This window comes from Merops nubicus, unplaced genomic scaffold (assembly GCF_000691845.1).
Source record: "Merops nubicus isolate BGI_N331 unplaced genomic scaffold, ASM69184v1 scaffold14622, whole genome shotgun sequence".
Classification (NCBI taxonomy): domain Eukaryota; kingdom Metazoa; phylum Chordata; class Aves; order Coraciiformes; family Meropidae; genus Merops; species Merops nubicus.
Window position 1 is genome coordinate 28,974 of NW_008595710.1, and position 19,380 is coordinate 48,353.

At 38.1% G+C, this 19,380-nt stretch overlaps 1 protein-coding gene across 1 annotated transcript in view; it reads right to left on the bottom strand.

Moving 5' to 3' along the window:
• Positions 1–18,539, bottom strand: part of APOO (apolipoprotein O) — a gene marked incomplete at its 5' end in the record, with an annotated part of 25,618 nt that extends 7,079 nt beyond the window's left edge. Inside the window, 7 exons of the mRNA XM_008936155.1 lie at positions 4,490–4,594; positions 9,418–9,509; positions 11,170–11,265; positions 12,284–12,338; positions 14,900–15,019; positions 17,357–17,467; positions 18,375–18,539. Coding sequence (XP_008934403.1) covers positions 4,490–4,594; positions 9,418–9,509; positions 11,170–11,265; positions 12,284–12,338; positions 14,900–15,019; positions 17,357–17,467; positions 18,375–18,539 — 744 coding nt within the window. The remainder of the gene's footprint in view (positions 1–4,489; positions 4,595–9,417; positions 9,510–11,169; positions 11,266–12,283; positions 12,339–14,899; positions 15,020–17,356; positions 17,468–18,374) is intronic.
• Between the last annotated feature and the right edge of the window lie 841 nt (positions 18,540–19,380).

Here is a 19,380-nt window from a genome sequence, read left to right on the forward strand (position 1 = left end):
AATGCAAATCAAACAATAAACCACAGGAGTTTCTCCGATCTGTGAAGCTGTTTAAACAATCAAAGGACGGACTAAGTAAAGTCCAGGGATATTTTTTATGTATTTATTAAGAATAAATAAAAAAAATCTCTTTTCTGTAAGATCCTGCTATTGACTGGACCAAAGTGGGAAAGAGCACACACACATGGTAACAGAAACAAGACATGAGAAGAAGGGTGATTTTAGAGCTCAAGTGCTGTTCTGGTTTTTCAGAATTGGGCCATTTTAGTAAAAACAACAACTGCCCAATTCAGTGTCAGGGAAGAGAGAATCCAGAATAGCTGAAAACACAACAAAAATCTTGCAGTGGTATAAAGACAAGACAAAGTGAGAACTAACTGAAGGAAATTGTTTTTCTGTGTGCTTCAGTACATATCTCACTGGCTGTAACAAAACTTGGGTTTAAGTGACTTGATGCCAGAACACATATCCTTGTCACTTAAAGACTGAGACCCAAAAACCTCACAGCACAACACAACAGTTCAAATTATGGAAGTATCAAAACCAAAGGTAGAAAAGGAAAGGCAAAAAGGCTGCATTTCATCAAAATAAACGAGCTGACTGATAAGCAGGACCTGTTTGTTAGAAATCTAGAGGTGGTATGTATTGAGCTGTAGCTCTGAAATATTGATCTTTAAGCAGTTTTCTGTAAAGAACTTATAATCGTTTGTATAGAAAACCACAGTTCTTATGTTTCTGTTGCTGCACAAAAACCTTAAGCTGCTATGGGTCACCCATCCCTCTGATCTAAGGATAGGTATTAAAGCTGATTAACTCAGATGGTATTTAAAAGATCGGTGTGAAAAAAAAAAAAAAAGAAAAAACCCTGCAATTCACTGGCTTAACAGTTCAGCACTTCTGTAGGCACTGGAAGGCAAGGAGTGTAGAAGAAAAGAAATGTAGAAAAAAGATGATCTTGCCTGAACGATGATACTATTAGGCAGAGCAGAGGGATCAGTTACTCACTGTTGTGGTTTGAGGCTTGGAATGGGGGCGTGACCTTCCAGCAACTGGGAGGACCCCGGGTGGGGGTGAAACCATTGTATTCCCTCCCCTTCCCACACACACTCTGATAAGAGGCAGGGAGTGGTTTCTAATTTCACTCCTGCCTTGGAGCTCGGAGAGGCAAGTTCTCCTTTCACTCCGTGGGACCCTGGAACCATTTCTGAGGGTTTTGTATATTTTACTTTTTGTATTTTCCCCCTAATCTTTGTATATATTATTTTCCTTACCTCCCTTTTTTGTTTTCTGTTCCTTGTTGAACAATATACTTCATTTTTTTTCCAAAGTCTCTCTCTCTCTCTCTCGGGGGGGGAGAGGCGAGTACATAGTTCTGTTCCGTGTGGGTCCTGCCCTGAACCCCTTTTTACATGGAACCAGGACACTCACACATACTAGCTGAAGGCAATGCAGGTTATTAACCTTCATAGTTGCAAAACCTCAGTAATGAAAGGTGGATGCTGCCCGGAGCTACTTGGAAGGGTTTAAAACATCATTCTAAAATACTGCACGAAGACAGAGTGGTATGATTCTCTACAAATTTTGCATGTTAGGTTTAAGCTAAACAAGGTTTGAGGGACACATCTTCCATTTTACTATCACTTCCCCTAAAGATTTACAACCTGATAATATAAATGTTAATTTGAATTCCACTGGTTTTTGGGAATTACTTCCTGGAAGTAAAGATCACTCAAGTAAGCAGAATATTTTCAGAAGAGGAAAGCCTTAAAGTACTGGACTCCCAACAAGATGGTTACATTTCTTCTACCATCTCCTCTACCTGGGGGAAGAAGCAGAAAAGTTGTCTCCTTTGCATCAAGATCAACTATACAGAAGCTGAATAACTCCTGCTGTCCCTTGATAGAAAAACGTTTTCTCCTTCTGGAGGTAAGAACTGTGAACATGGATGACTGTCACTTATGTTACTTGTGTAGTTTTAGCAGAGGGCTTTCATCCTGAGGACCTGGCTCCTTCAACAAGCCAGCCTCAGGACACCAGAATGCTACACTGCAAGCAGTCTATTGTAAAGCTTATCAGAATGACTTGCTGTTTGTAGGGGCTCCAGCTCCAGTGTTTTGAAATGTAGCAGCAGAAGGTCCTGGAACTTGCCCTTCTTGGCAGAACCTAAATTTCAGTTGATATGACCTCAATTTGGCACAAGGTTTTGTTTCATAACACTTTCAGAAAATTAACATACCACATCTATCTTAATCCTGCACAAACATGAAGTTATGCACAGCTGTGGTACCTAGAACTATCAAACAAATCATGAGCAATGTAACAAATTAACACAAGCCAAGAAGAGCCACCCATCTATTGCTTGACTATTTGCAAGAATCCTTTGTGTAGCAACAAGAAAATGCTAGGGTGAATGCCACAAAAACAAAGAATAACATCTTCTGCTCTGGCATGTTTTCACAGAACAGGTTACATCTGTAGTAACAACTCAAGAACAACATTTATGTTTGCCTTCACAACTTAAAGAATCTAGCTGCCTAGTCCTATAATAAGAAATACACAGAAGCAACACAATACAGGGCTGTCAAATTAATGTAACTATGTATTTTACACTTCTTCACAAATGCAGATCAAAGGAAGTTTCAGAGCAGGCTTCTTCCATTAGAAATACCTTTCAGTCCACTTTTTAGTGAGTTTGAAAGCACGTCACTTTTTAGAACTGCTGTTCAACTTCTCTTAACACCAGGGAGACAACACCCTCTCTAACAACTTCAGAGGACAAACAAACAATGAAGTTGTGTGCTCCGGTCACAATAGACCACAGAACATCTGAAATGCAGGCAGTTCCATCAAGTGCGTAGTGCTTCTTCAATTGAGTCACAATTTTTTTTTGTCTTGCCTAATCCATCAAGTTAAATAGCAACAGATAATACCAACAGTATCTGAAAAATTAGATGAACTTAAGGAGATGACCTCTCAATGGCATTTCACTCCTTCATGCCACTAGCATATTTTGGCAATGAAGGGGTGTGATTTAAAGATTCTACAAGGAGGAAGAGAAAGAAGTTTGTTTACTTAGTGGCCTCTGCATGTCGTTTGTTTTTCTGCTGAGGTAGCAAGTGCTTGCATAAGCCTTATAATAAGATGAAAGCTTCACAAGTTTTTGCCTTCCAATGACAACCACGTGTTTCCTTTTGAAATCCTGGGACACAATAAAATAAAAAGCTCAGCTGATTTTTACTAATGCCATCAGTTTGTCTTTCTGAAATATTTTTACGTTGCCATTTTTTGGAGATACTTTTTGGCAGCCTAGGTTTTAGGAAAGGTACAGTATGATTAACTAACCTTTGTTTAGTCAAAGAGCTATTCAAGTGCACTTACTGAAGCACCTAAAGCCAGCACAGGACAAGTACCCACCTATGAGAGTCTCTGCTCTAAGACTCAGCAACCCACAGTCCACGTGAGCGTTCCTCCCACCCATTTCCTCTGGAACTGGCCCCACAACCAGACCTGCCCAGGGAACTCTGTCCCACACCTGCAGTCTACCCCAGTGCAACTCCCTCTCTAGAACATCTCTCTCAGTGCCCATCCCCCTTACATCTAGGCCTCTGGGTTGAAAATACCATGTTCTGGTCAGATAGGACTTCTGGTTTACAACAATCCAGAAGCTACACATCACTGTCAATCAATGTGGAACCAGCTGTGAGCTATGGTTCAGTCAGGAGGTCCGCAGCAAGAGACCAAGACTTTCTGCTGGCTTAAAGTTGTTTTCAAATCACATCTTAGTTTCACCAGGCTACACTAAACAACTAAAATAAGAGACAGGAAGCAGTCTGTAATTAGAGCAGCAGTTTGTATCAACAGAGCAAGCACAGTTGCTTAGAAATCAGGAATTAAAGATACAGTGATTTTAGGAGTGAATGTAAAACTCTACAAGCTTTATGTTACACAGCATGTTACCTTACATGCTCTTTCCCTGGCACACATTTAATCAGCTCACACAGTTCAAGTCTCTTGCATTCTACTTCACTGAGCCACCTACATATATTTCCTAGAAGTCAGCTTGCTTATCTGTATCAAAAGAAACTCCGTTTTTATTGGCAGTCTTCTGGATGAAAACTGATTAAACAAAAGTTTCCTAAAATAGGGCTGTAAGTATTAAACCTACTAAACCACACATCTATGACTAAATTCCTAAGTACTGCCTATCCCCATGAAGTCCTATTTTTATGACTAGATTATGATTAGATTACTTATGACTAGTAGCAATTTAACAGAGTAGCACACAATGATATCGTCGTGCTAGAGTGAATACTCGTGAACATTCAAACAGAGAAAAAAAAAACCACACAGAAAGGAAATAAACTGAAAATAAGATTTTCTTCCAAAGAGTTGATATGTAATGAAAAAAAGAAAGTTATGTAAAGTTTTTAAGCCTGAGTTTGTAAAATTAAAATTAATATTCAGAAATCAAATTCCTCAGACTTCTTACCTTATCACTTTTTTCACCCGATTTCTTCTTAGGACTATCCTTCCAAAGAGATTCTACAGCAATATAACCCTGAAGACTCCAGTCATAGAGCTGTGTACCAGCAACCTTTGAGACAAAAGATATCAAAAAGCATGAACTTAATCTCAGAAATATAATTTTGCTTCTTGTTTAAGTGGAAGAAGTCTTAAAACACAAGATCTATAACATCATCCTGTTCAAACTCAGGGAGTACCGCACTAAGAAACATCTTTAAAAAATCCCACCACCACATGACACAAAAGCCAACTTGCTAAAAAATTATTTGAAGAATACCTGAAAATATAGCTGTACAAAGAGGGGTGGAATGATATTGCATGGAAACAACTTTGTGCTTCTTAGTATTCAATGTTCTACAGATATAACATATGCAAATTATGTCTTAATTTGACCATACTCATTTTAAAGAACAAAAAATCCTATGTAGCTTGTCACTATTTTGCAGTTTCATATTTTCACTGCTTTGACAGCACAGTACGAGTACCCTTTTGTTTCCTTTTATTTGCTATTTGGAAGACAGACCTAATTTGCTGATAGATCACTGTAATAAACACCCAGCTATTAACTCTAAACAGAAGACAGCAGGAAAGGTGGTGTTTGCTATATTACACCAACAGGTAATTTTACAACAGGAAAAATCCCCAAATCTAATAGAAGAGTATCTCCTACCCCTTATATGATATAGAATGGTAATGTTCATAGTGTCTTTTAAAACTCAAGAGTGTTAGGTTCTCACAGCTCCAGGCTCAGGTCAGTACTTACTTTCTTATCACTATTAGTTTTCTTACAAGAAAGGAGCAGCAAAAATGAAAATTTGTCCAACTAGACAGCTATTAAACCAAAAAACTTAGGGTTCTCATTTCTTGATTTCCTATCTTCCACAGCAGGCAAAGTTGGAAAATCAAAACTATGAGAACAGGGAAAGCATAAATCATGTTTCTGAAACAGTTTTCTCATGTTTCTGAATTAAATATTTATGTTTCTTCCAGTCTCCCAACAACTCTCTTCTCAAGAGATTACATACCACAATAGTATGGGCAGAAAAGATCCTGTTGCTACCTTACAGAAGAGGCTTTTTAATAATTAGAAATAAAAGAAAACAAATACAAATCAGCAACTATATTTCCAAGTCACAACTAAATCCAAAACATTCATCCCTGGAACAGTGCAGCTCCAAAATCCCTCAATTCAAACATTACAGGTATAGACAGTTATTTTCTTTTTCAGTATCAGGAGTATTCATTCTTAAGTACTTCAAGCTAATTCCAAAAGTCAGAGAAGCCTACAGCTCATTTGGAAAGATAGTGTGATCAGTTGTGCAAGCTTAACAAACCTACCAGAACTGAAAAATAACCACAGTAAATAAACAGGTGTGTTTGTTTTGGTTTGGTTTTTTGTCTCTAGTGTTACTGAGGACACAGCTTTCAACATAAAATGAGAAACAACTATCCACAAGTAATTTCTTGTTCCTGTTTAAAAATATTCAATTAAAACACTTAAACATACTCTAAATACCCAACAGTACAAACTTAAAAATATTCTTATAGGAGTCATACAACCAAGTGAATTCTGAATTGCACCAAACAAGGGCCTGGTCCTTCAGCTGCTGGAGCAAAGCAGCGTATCACAAGGCACAGCAACCCAGACAGTTTGTTCTGCCACAGTCAACCAATGTTTCAACACTCTACACACCTCCCAAGAGCTGGGACCCACGCACACGCTCACAGGGGTTGAAAAACATTCTATACAGACAGTAATCTGTAAATTACAGGGTCAACAGGAACATAGCCAAGAATTTTTTTTATATCCCTCCAATGCATCCTCTCATGAAAACAACACTAGAGTCACAGTGTTTGGCTTATGTTTTATACCTCACTTTCTCATGAAGCAGTTGAAGAGGAAGCTAGTGGGTACTGCCATTGCCACCCTTGCTCCCGGGAATGGCAGTTCCAACCAGGAAAAGTAAAAGGAACAATAATAATGCAAACAGTTCATTCAAGTGTTCAAAGTGTTCATTCAAACATTCATTCAAAGCATTCCTTTCAAAGAGGGACAAGTTTTCCCATTCAACCATCTGGAATTCTTAATTTCTGGAAGATAATTTCCAGCTTGTTTGTGGTAAATTGCAACATACTAAAAGACTATCTCTGTTCAATGCAACACTGTAAATAAATTTGTAAGCTAAAATTTGGACAAACAAGTTCAAAAGTCAGATTGATAGTTCTTCTTACCAGGGACTCTAAAGTAGCTGGAAAGCGACCTTGGGCCACAAACACCCATACTGGGCATTCATGGGGTAGCATCAGCAGTATCTGAAGCCTAATGTGCATGTAAATAACTTCCCATATTTTAATTCCACATATGGCCATATGCATAAAGTATTAACTATACCACGTGTTCTATGTCAAGCAGCTTTGCAGGAAGCCTTTCTTTCAAGAAGGTGGTAAGCATAACACACTACATCAGGAAATCTGAGAAGTTCTACTAACTAGGAAAAAAATTAATTCTAATTATTGAGATTAATGTAAGTAACTTCATAAATATTTTTCTAGATGGAAGATAAGCCACAGTAAATACAAAATATTTTTAATACATTACCATTAGCTGAAAAGCAATACAGTTCCAAAACACTGAGGTTCCATCAGAACAAAATAAACTCTAATACTAAATTCAGCTCCCTTACCACAGGTACAGTTTAAGCGTTTGTTCAAAGTTATACAAACTGAAGTAAAACTAGCGGTGAGGAACTATCCCTTACACATTTGTGAGTTATTAGAATGATTACTAAAGCAGGAAAAAGAATTACTCTGTGCATTTCTGCCATCTCCAGTTAGATGAACAGTGTCTGAAAACTACTTATTACCAATTATGAATGCTGTTGCTGTAACTTCACTGAGCAACTCATACATCTTAATTAAAAAAAAGTTTTATTCCCAACAGATGCATCAAGTGTTATACCTCAACTTCAAATGTATTTTGTTGTGTTTATTTCCAGCTCTCCAGTGGAGTCATTAGCAAAGGTGAGAAGGAAAAAAAAGCCACCCAAAACTTTTCTAGATGTTTAAAATGTGGTCAAAACTGAAAGTAGACCAAATGAAGGGCACTTTAGCATTGTAAATGAAAAAGCACTGATACAAGTACTCAACGTGGAAGAACAACAAAATGAACATAAAGAATAAATTAAAATATTAAAATTTATGTTTCGGAGTATTTTCTATACTGTTCTATTGACAAGTGAGCTTTGTACTGCAGGCATTCCTTTTTAGGCTTAGAGAACTTTTTTTAAAGGCCTATGAAACATTTCAAAATAATTACTATAAAGTGCTCCCAATTTCAGATTAAAGCATAAAAATCATGAATAGTAACATCTCATATGCTTAAAACTTTGCTTCTTTAAAAGGAAAGTGTGAGAGAGATTAAAGGAACCAAAACAGTATCTACCAAAACTCTCCACAGAAGTTTCTGAACTTCTATAATCTAGTGTCCTGACCAAGGCAACAATACTAAACCTATTCCAACCAAGTTTCAGGCTCATGGTCTCCTATCCGATTTTCTGGTACAGTCAAACTCAGAACTGTGAATTAATCAAAGGGCAATCATGCACTTCAAAGTTTTTGCAAAATAAACACGGTATTGTGAAGCTGTTAGTAGCAAATCCGCAGTTAAGACTGAATTGAGCTTCTTTAAAAACAATAACATCAGTTTGAACACTGTTCAATCACTTCCCACTTCACTGTTCAGAAGTCAACTAGAATTTTAATACAGTTTCCAACAGAAATGTCTAAGCTTCTTACATTTTTATGTGGGTTTCCCCCCCCTCGCCTCCAGCCACTTGCATAATTTTCATTCCCTGAGAATAAATCAACAGAATTATCCGTAGTCAGAGTGTCTGAATCATGGAAGGACTAAAAAAAGTTTCCATCAAAGATTAGGGTATCATCATGCTGACAGAGTTCAAACACAGACCTTTTGACTCCCTGAGTCATAATCTTTCAGTTTTCAAAGAACATAGTAAGTTCTTGAGAATATTGTATTTTCATCCTGACATCTCAGTGTTACTCACAAGTCACCAATAACTGGATAGCAAATTTACTGAAGCCTGAAACAAAGAATTTCTGATACTAAAATATGTGCACTGTGAGTGGTGAGAAGCTGAATTTGAAGAAGAATGTGGCGGAGAACTGAAGAATCTGGCAGTACAATTAAGTGTGGACAAGAAGGCACATGAGCTGACATTGGCAGGGGCTGTAAGCAATTGTCTGGTCACTTCAGTTCATTCTTTCACAGGAAACCCACTTACGCAACTGTAAGTTAATATGTTTCTTATGTGCCTGAAACAACAAATGAATAATAAGGCATCCAACAGGCAGCAGAAGTCTTACCCCATTCCAGAATGTGCATGCTATGTTGCTTAAAACTCTACCCAACAAAAAGTAGAAAGCATCAATTACAATCTTTTTCTCAAAATGTTGTTCGTATGATTTCTCTATAGAGCCTCCCTTCTGTTTCTTTCTTTCAAACCCTGTTTTCATTTGCTCTCAAGATATTTCAGGCTTCTGTAGTATTGCAAGTAAATATGCAAACTGTACTTACTAAGCACATTTATGTTAATTTATAATTACTCAATATTAGAGATTGAGAAAGAAAATTATGTTCCTCAAACTGAAGACACTATTGCAGATGTTAGGAAAAAAAAAACAGTCCCTGAGAGAAACCGGCAGTCTGACCATCTTCCAGGCTAGAATGCACGCCCTTTGACAAGTTAACTATAATTTGGTTAAATGCCCAGCACACTGACATGGCTTTTAAAAATGGATTACCAGTTAATTTGAAGGTAGAAGGCAATAATCAAAGTAAAAGACACCTCTCCAAAGCAAGCTATCATCACTGACCTTTGCGACGGCAGCTGCTTGCTGAGGGTAATACATGGAGGCACCAATACCCACGAGACCTGCAGGATACACTAGCTTCTTTACTTTTGAGCCTGTTTCATAACAAAAAAAAAAAACCAAACTCAAAACATTGTTAATTTGAACCAAGGCAGCTCAATGGCCCTAACCTTTTATTTATAACCAAGCCAATTTTATTAAATACAGTTTAGCATACTTTCTGTTCTGTTCTACTGGTTTCTTGAGAAACAGGATTACTCTGGTCAATCATTATTCTTTTAACCTTTTTGAGAGAACATTTTTATTAGCACATTTTCAGACTGAAAATTACCTTACAAATGTATTTACTGTAGAAATACACAATCTGAGTACTCGATAATGAAGTAAAAGCCAGTTAAGAGATTTTTCGGAGAATTAAACCAGTTGATACTCTTTTCTAAAATGAAGGGAAAAACTCAGGCAAAGAAAGGTTAGGATAGCATTCTTTTGACACATCAAGCAGAACAAAAGACATTCCAGTACAAACTTTCTAAGTTACCTTGACTCACAAACATTGACTCTTCCAGTTGCTCTCATGAATAATTTTTCTTGCCTCACTATAGAAATTCCCAAAGCATTTGAAAGTATATTCAAACCCAAGTACTTATAATTACACTATGTGCCTGTTGCTCAGTCCAAGTTGAAAACTGTAATCAGTTTGAACTCTCTAGTCAATTATACAAGTCTAAGATTATTTATCTGCCTGAAAATTTCATCTGCTTATCACAGATAGCCACAGGCTGGCCAGTGACAGTGACATCACCAAATCAGTTACAGGGCACGCTGCAGTTTACCCAGTCAGAAAGGAACACAGACAGGAGCAGGCAAAGGAGAAAAGCAAGCAGTACAGGAGAAAAAAGGTCACAGAACAGATGTGCAGAAGTCAGGATGCAGTAGCTCTGCTCCTTACAGAATACCTGTTCTATACGCGAAGCCACACGCTTCTAATAAAGGTATAGTGAATTCTGAAGCAGTAATGCGTATTAAAAGTGTTTAGTGTTTCCACTAACATGGGCACATGATATAAGTAACTTAGCGGTAAAAAAGAGGCATTCATAAAGTGATGCTGCTAGTTGTGTGAAGAGGGAACTTGGTACCAATTACCTATAAGGAAGCACAGAAAAGGCAAGCTTCATTATATCTTTACAACCAGAAAAATTACACTTCTGTTGCAACTTCTGGGAATGGGGATTCTTCCTCAGTGTAAGCTTATCAGTGTGCCTTTATAGTACACCCAGAGTTCACACGCAGTCTTGCCAAATATCAGCATCTGCAGCAGCTCTGTGACTGGACACATGATATTTTGAAATAACTTGAATATACAACTAATAGTATTTATACCACAGTTCAGGAACCTCTGTGTTTTACCAGAATTAATTCCTCTAGTCTTCTACAGTGACATATCTGACAAAGAGCTTCAGTAATTAAAAAGAATTTTTTAGGCTAAAAAAAATCCTTTCCTAGTTCTGTTATAATAATCTAGAACTGGAAAAGAACAAAGACTAGATTTTGGTTATAAACACAGTATTCATAAAGAGTAATTTATGGTTATTACACATTTTTACATGAAGTTTCCTTATAACTGGAAAAACGTTGTAGAAACACACTCGTACAGTTCAGTCAAATCTCATCCACCACAACTCAAAATTAGTAAAAAAATCCACAAATTATTTACTCCAAATCATAGCATAAGCATTTCAAAAGGTTCTCACTTACCTCTAGCAAGAAACAATCCAACAATTCCAGCAAAACCTATCACACCAAGCCTTGGGTAAAATCCAGCAGGGGGGTTCTGAAGAAATTCATAGCCCTCTGAAAAGAAGCCAGAACAAAGTACTTTCATGTAATGTGAAAGTTTTTGTGATAAGGAATCGTCAATACATGCTGGAAATTGTTACAAAACAAAGAGTTATCAAAACATTTACCTATCATGCACAGTTTAGATTTGCTGGCATAAAATTCAAAGCCTTTGAGATCTTCTCTAGTGACACATGAATGAGACTGAACATTGTATTGTATTTACCAATTTTCACAGGAGCTTTTGCCTTTGCTCCTGGGACATCTGTTTTGTTTTGCTCCTTTGCGTCTCGATTATATCTTTTTCAAATTAGTGATAAAAATCTTTGCAAAACAGATTTTTACATTTACATGTTAACAAAAATTATCTTCAGTAAAACACAGTACAAAAACCAAATCACAGAGCAAAGGAAAGACACAGCATAAATACAGCTCACTTCAAGAAGGATGTCTGATGGCGGAATGGAAAACTATGAAAAATCTCCCATACACAGGCATTCAAGGACTGAGACTTAAGTTTAAGGAAAAGAGGTGCAGTTTCTGAAATGAGTTCTAGCTAGCATCCACACTCAGTCCTGATAAGCCTAGGTATGAAAGGATGCTTCCAAAACCAAAAGTAAATATGAATTATTTTGGATTAATTCAAAATTTAAGACATCCAAGGAAGTAAACCAAAATGAGAAGGCTAGACATTACAAACAAAAGACCTAAAATTTGTAACAAGCAATAAATATTGCAGCTTCAGCTACTAGGCTGGGTCAAGCAAATACTAGTGGCTGGGAAAAAAGGGCGATGCTTTTTCCCCCTTCTTTTCCTGCATAACTGTCATTTTTAGTGACACTAGTCAACACAGATGCAGGTCTCTTGTTTTAATTGTTTAGAAACATAGCATCATAATGACCTACACAGGAAATTTAAACAGATACACAGTGCAAATAAAGGAGTCCGAAATGCATTAGAAATTATACATATGACGATGCTTAAGTGCTTGCTGCACATTAAGCTGCTAGGTAAGAAAACTGAATTGATTTACCTCTACCATGCTCAACAGCTTTTTCTAATTTGGGCACAGCTCTGGCATAAAGATCCTAAAGAAAAAAACCAACAGTAAACAGATATTAAGTAAAATGTGAACTACAGATTGTAACTGACCTGACAATGGGGAAAAAAAAAAAAAAGGCTTGGGTCCCTAAAATAACATATTTTTATTCCCACTTCCACCCTTGACTTACAGGGCAGTGCCTGCTGCTCATGTCTGGCATAATGCTCAAGTCTTTGTCAAAGTAGTCTTTGGACACGGATGAAATATAATACCTCAAAACACAGAAGTCAACTTCAATATTTCATTGAGTTCCTGATCAGGTAGCAAAAACTTGGTATTATCTCAGATTTCTCAGCGTATATAAGTATTGCTAAAATCCTTGAGTGGATGCAAAGAAAGGAAGTACAACACAATAAACTCCTTCCTAATACTTCACCAGGGTATGTGACTCATTCCGCAAGGTGATAAGTCACTTTCCAAGTGACTGTCTTAGGCTAACAAAAATGCATTTTTGAAGTGACCTGGAAAATCAGAAGTCCACATGATGTCTATAGTATATCATCAACGAGCACCGCATGAACCTCACAAACTACTTCTGTGTTTTTTTTTTTTTCCTCAGACTGAAAATACAGAGGAAGTTAAAGAATTCACACTGTTATCAAAGTAGAAAAAAAAAATCAGTAAGAACAACCCTGTTAATTGTTACTATGCTAACAATCCTTCAGAGAGACAGCTTAAGGCTGTTTAGCAATTAGGGAACAAATTCATAAGCACATACACCCAGAGCTGAAGCAGAGAATGGTCTCACAACACCACTCGAGCTGCATCTGTGCAGAAGTGAAAGCATCTGTTTAGGACACTGCATGGGGAATAACATCCTCAGAACTTTCATTTCCTCACTGGCAAGAGTGACTTAATGAAACAAAAGTAATGAAAAAAAGTGGCAGCATGTGACATACAACACAATTCTAAATGGATGTTGGTCGTCTTAAAAGCCAATGAAAAAAGAACATGCTCTAAAGACCCCAGAGACTAAGTCTGATCTTCTGTCACAGCTCCCACACAACTGGCTCTTTTCTACAGATGTTTTGACTTGACTTTCCACTACAGCTGGGCAAGCAATTTTTAAAAAGTAAAATAGATATATGGGCATAACCTATTTTATTTTCATTATCCTGGGTTATGTTTTCAATTTTAAAGACAACTTAGACACACTTAAAATGTTATTTTCTTTAACCTAGCATTGGATGGGAATAGTGTAAAACCCAAACTATCTCTGACTACATTTAAGCAATTCAGATGATCCCAAACACAAAGTTTACATGTCCACTTCATAAAATGAGTCAGTAAACCACTGCCAGGAAATAGCTGCTTGTGTATGAGCAGAAGAGCACGTTAAGTAAATGATCATCACACAAACAAAAAATAAAGCAAATTGGAAGACAATAGGCCGGTGAGACAAAGCAGTGGTCAAGGCTTACTTGTAGTCAGTCCAACTCAGCAATTAACCTTGCCTTAAATTTCATTCCCAGTTGTGGTGAATGCAGGCAACCAAACAGAACCCACGCATTTAGGAGGTCAGGGCTCTAACTATACTGTGGAAAATCCCTCTTCTCCTTCAAAACTGAAGTCAGTATTCCTGCTCATGGCACTTCAGAACCGCACCACTAGACTGACTAACCCTGAGTACTTCTGGGGAAAAAAAAAAGTTTCAGTGCTGTTAAAGGTTAGTGCCACAACACAGAACTTCTGGGCAGAAAGGACACCCTGATCTGAACAGCTTGGCTTTCTATGGAGAACTGGAAACCCAGCTCGCAGCTGAAGAAGAGGATTCATAACAGCCAGACTGCGAAGCAGAGAAACACCTAAAGCTGCAAAGACAGCAGGATGCCCTTGCTCCAGAAGGAAAGCTCAGCAATTGCTGGGTCAGGAACAAGCAAGAAAGCCATTTATGATTACAAAGATCTGGGGTTTCCTCTACGCTCCAAAGACTGGTTTTGTACTTAACTGTTAGTATAAATACACTATCTAATTAAATATATAAGAAAGTTTTAGGGTAAGGTCTGGAGGTTAGGTTTGCCATGACTAGTGGTCTGGGATTCTCTCTTTTCCAGAAAGCCACATTACTTCCCTCCATGTTTCAGTTCAGCAAATACAGATTTATTTTCTGCAAAGTTTGGGTTTTTTTTTTTACTCAGTTGCAGGTTTTTTTCTACAGTTGCAGTGAGGACAACTCAGCATTGCTGTTCTAAAACACATTGGCCTCCTTGAGCACGAAAGATGCAAATTTAATCACTCCTGTCTTCCTCAGTCACAGGACAGTACCAAATCTTTTCATGCTGTTGGAGGGATACATGTGAAAAAGCAGAGGCTTAGTTCAGCAAATTAGCAGTAGGAAGCAACCGATTTTGTGCAAGGAGGGGGTCAATACTATGACACAAACTCTGGGTAATTTGAAGTAATGCAGCATTCTGGAAAAAAAGAAAAATTGTACAGCCACCAACTTTTACTTTGCTGGTATCCATTAATTCTGTCTCTTAAAAAAAAAAAATAGAATCCCAGCTCAACCTTTACCATTGAACCATATGTTATATAAAACCACCATACCCGACACCAGGCTGTGTATGGCTCCATAACATGCCGTAAATGTGAAACTCCCTCCTCCAGTTGGGTTTGTGGATTCTCCACATATTTAGTCTCACGAGCTGGAGAGGAGTAGAGTGACAGCTGTGAATATTAGCAAACAAGAGGTTAAAAACAAAGGTGTAATTGTGTAAGCAGGTCTTCAGGGCACGAAGAGTCTAACCAGAGAACACCTAACATTGCTTACTACATAAACAATGCATAGTAAAAATTCAGACACAGCTGTGAGACAACCATTATGAGCAAAGTTTAATTATATACTATGACAAAGATGACTTCTAATTGCTATGCAATTCATCCATAGCTGCTATATAATCCAAGTCACAAGTTATAAATTAATATTAAACTAGTTTAATAAGAACACAAAACATAATTGTGAAAAATGTTTCTGGTTTTAATCAGCACTTCTGGCTCCCAGTGAACATACTAAATGTGCTAGAACTCTGAAATCACAATCGATCATTTTCTATATTTGCACAAGCCATCATTAAAGGGTCTAAGTAGCTTCTAACAAAGGTAACATCTGATACAAATTCATCTGTTTGTTACTGAGCAGGAAAATGGTACCATATCCCAGTGCTGCAGTCACCAACCACATCAGCAACTGACAGCATTAATAGCACCATGGGGATGAACAAATAGGAACATCCACCTGAAGAGCAATGGGCATCTTCACGTAGTAAATACTGAAACACCATATTCAGGGTTTAACATCACAATGTATTTATTGCAATTATCTATGGCAATTATCTAAACATTTTTTTTAATGGAATAGGATTTTAAATAAGACCAAAGTCTAGTCTGTTGAAGAACAGCAAAGTTTAGCTCAAAACAAAACATGTTAAGATTCCCAGCAGTTCATACACTACACTGTTGAGTATAAAGAGCTTATTTTATACTGCGCTTATACTATGTTCAATAGTTTATTATAAGCTGTATTATAAGATGATGTTTACATGTATTGTTGCATTAAAATGCAGATAACTCTCTACTCCAGGTAAGCTGGAAAACATCTACATCTCTATCATGATAAAAAAAAAAGCTGCTAACCATGACAAAATATATTACAACACAGAATTTCTCAAGTGCTTGTTCAGCTGATTTCCCACAATGCTCTGGAAGACAAGAATTTTAAGTCTCATGTCCCTAGGAAATCTGGTCATGCCTGGCAATCATAGTCACAATCAGTTTAACTTTGATCCTGTTAGAGAACCTGACAGCTGTGTCTGGCACAAGGACAGATGTCTCCGAGATAAGGAAATTCCCGCACGTTTTATGAAACCAGACATCTGACAGCACAGAGATCCAAACTAACATACTCTGTGAATGGTAAGAAAGGCAGCCAAAACCCTGCTGAAGCTGATGGGCAAGCCAATTATTCAGCATGTATGTGACTTCAGACTGCTGCCTCATTACTGACTCATGGCAGTGGTGGTGTAGGCACGCGATGGCCCAAGTCAGGGTTACTTCACTGGGGTGAGGCCAGGGGATTGCTTCAACTATTGATCCTCTTGTATTATGCAAGTGAACTGCCCATGCAGACATCCAAAAGGCCTAATTATAGACAAAAAGTAAGCTTAAATTTAGTTTCACTGCTCATGGAAGATACTCGAGCTTGAGTTGAAGTCCTTAAAATTTTCAGACTCTTGTGGATATAAAGCTGTATTTAGTTATGAACTACATGGCTGCTTTTTTAAAAGCTGGAGACTGTTAAAAGCCTATGCAACAATGCTGGCAAGTCTAGTCTGACAAGGTGTTTTAAAGCTCTGCTTGTGATATAGCCAAGATATCTGTAGCCTCTTAGACAATAAACTAACAGGTTTTTATTATCACTACTTATCATAGTTGTTGTTGCTTAGATCTGACTGCTGTGAAGAAAGGCAAACTGATAAAATTATGTAGGCTACTATATTGGTTTCAAAGCACTGACAGGCAATAATTTTGCCTGTAAAAAGAGACAATATTTTTAGAAATAAAAACTTTTTATTTGCTGTTTTACTGGAGAATATAAATGAAATTTTACTGGAATTTGCCAACAGCACTTTTAATAAAAAATAGTGTTACTTGGATAAAAAGCAATGAAAATGTTCCTGTGGATTTGAAATATGACCACAAGCATATTTACAAACATGAAAAGGTAATTTTTGAGTGAAGAACAGAAGGCTTTAATGTGGGAAAAGATTTTATACACAAGCAAACCTGATGATACCAAGTGGAGGGTACTGACAGCAGCCCTCAGGGTAAAAGAAGGAAAACTACTGATCTCTTTTGCTGAACAATGAGAAGCAAGTTTGAAGGCAAGAATACTAGAGGTGAGGACATGGACATACCTGCCTTCAGGTATCAAAACATAACATCCTTCAGAATTCTGTAGGTATTTCCATATAGACAGAAAAGCACTAATGCTCTAACCATACTTACCTCCTCAATTTTCAGCGACTCCTTTTTTGAAGTCTCCTTCTCTGAAGAGGCAGCATAAACCTGGACAGAGAACAAGCTCAGGCCGACAGGGGCAGCGCCCTGCCGAATGACCTGCAAACATTACAGAAGCTGTGTAAATCAGTGAGCTGCCACGGCACCGCGCCGTGCCCCAACACACCCACCCCCACAACGCTTACAGCCCCTATATGGCAACGCCTGATACAGTCAGGGGCTTAGAAGTTGGGGAAAGGGGAGTCAGGTACAATCTGATGCCCCCAGACACTCAAATAACACCTCAATTATTCCCATGGTATTTGGAAAAGCCTAAGGCTAATGGAGACAGTAGATATAACTGCTAATCTCATTAGTTTTCATCTCACACAAAGATCTTCTTTTCTCTTACTTGAAACATAATTTCCATTATTTTCTCAGCATAGACACTAATGAAATTATATTAATATTTTAAGCAACTTTGTGGATGTCTATAACACCTAAATTTTTCCAGGATTGGTACCAAGTTCAACATTTTATCACTAGCTAGTCTCCATCTACATTTAGGGGAAAAAAAGAGACTTACAGTTGAAAGTGTCAGAACATAACCAACGCTTTCTGAGAATTTTAGGAACGTCTCCTGCTCTTCTGTGAGGAACATGAATTACAGTGCATTGTGACAGATACTTGACTGTTTTTAAGTACTTCAGATTCAATCCAGTCACACAACACAACCACCATTAGCAAGGTGGATGTAATTCTTCCTATATTCAGGGCCTACACTAAATTGTGTTGCTTAACAGGAGAGACTGCTTTAACCTAAAATCCAGAAGATTAAAATCTTAGCTGTGTAGAGAATTAAGAAAGCACAAAGAGCCTCTTCCAACTGACACACATCCGCATTAACAGCAACATTTAACTCGAGAAAGGCTCAAACGGGAAACCTTCCAACGTCTCCTATCCACCGTACTGCTCAGGTGAAGACGTGCAGCGTTACAACAGCCCCTGTTTTGTTGCATCAGGTTACAGCTGGAGTGATCTCGCAGCCCGGGGCCAGCCCGCCGGAGAGGTCTGGCTCTGCTCTCCCCACCGGTCCCCACCAGTCCTGCCGCTCGCCTCGCCCTAGCTTTGGTGGCCGGACGCCTCCACCGTGAGGCAAGTTGCCTCGCCACCGTTTCGCAAAACTGCAATCCTGAAAAAGAAGCGGAGAGCTTTGTGCGGGCTCCGTCAGCTGAACCCATCCATGCAACAGCCTGACAAGCACCAGAGGAACTGTGTGGCCAGGGAAGAGGGGGTGCAAAAGGGGACGGCAGCAAGACCTCCTCCTTTCCAGGAAGATTAAGGGAATGTCACCTCGACCTAGCTGCTTGTGAAACTGAAGCCGTGGTCAAACCAACACATCCTTCGTGCTGTTATGATGACAACTGACCAAGCCACAGGGCAAATTCTCTGAAACTTTGTTTCTGTTCATGGCAGAACCGTTCGAAAAACAGCTTTCAAATTATCCAAACTACCTGCTTATTTTATACAGATCGGCATTTGCAGCTTCAATTTCTTCCACTGCTTTGCAGATGGAACATTTAATAAATGTAATCAAGAGACTCTTCCAACTCAAAATTAGACTATACAGTTGTCAAACTTCCTGAAAATGTTCATCTACATGCAGATAAACAGTACACAAGAACTAGGTCACAGGATTGTTTTTCAGAAAGACATAAGGTATCCGATGGATCAGAAGGTATGGAAAAACTTGCTCAAAATGGAAGTTTTTCCTTATTTGAGTTGATGGACTCATTATTACAGCACTATAATGAAACACCACAATGAATGGGATCAGCTGTTTCATGGCCAAGGAAAGACATGAATAATCTCTAACAGTGTTTATTTAAACACTTTTCACATACTTTCATTAGCCAAGGTAAAAACATGAACAGCACTAACCATTAATAGCTGTAGAATCTATTTCCTCAATCTTTCCTTTTTTCACTGCAAAACTGTTCTGTCACTGAAAAGGCAAAAATCTAAATGCATCT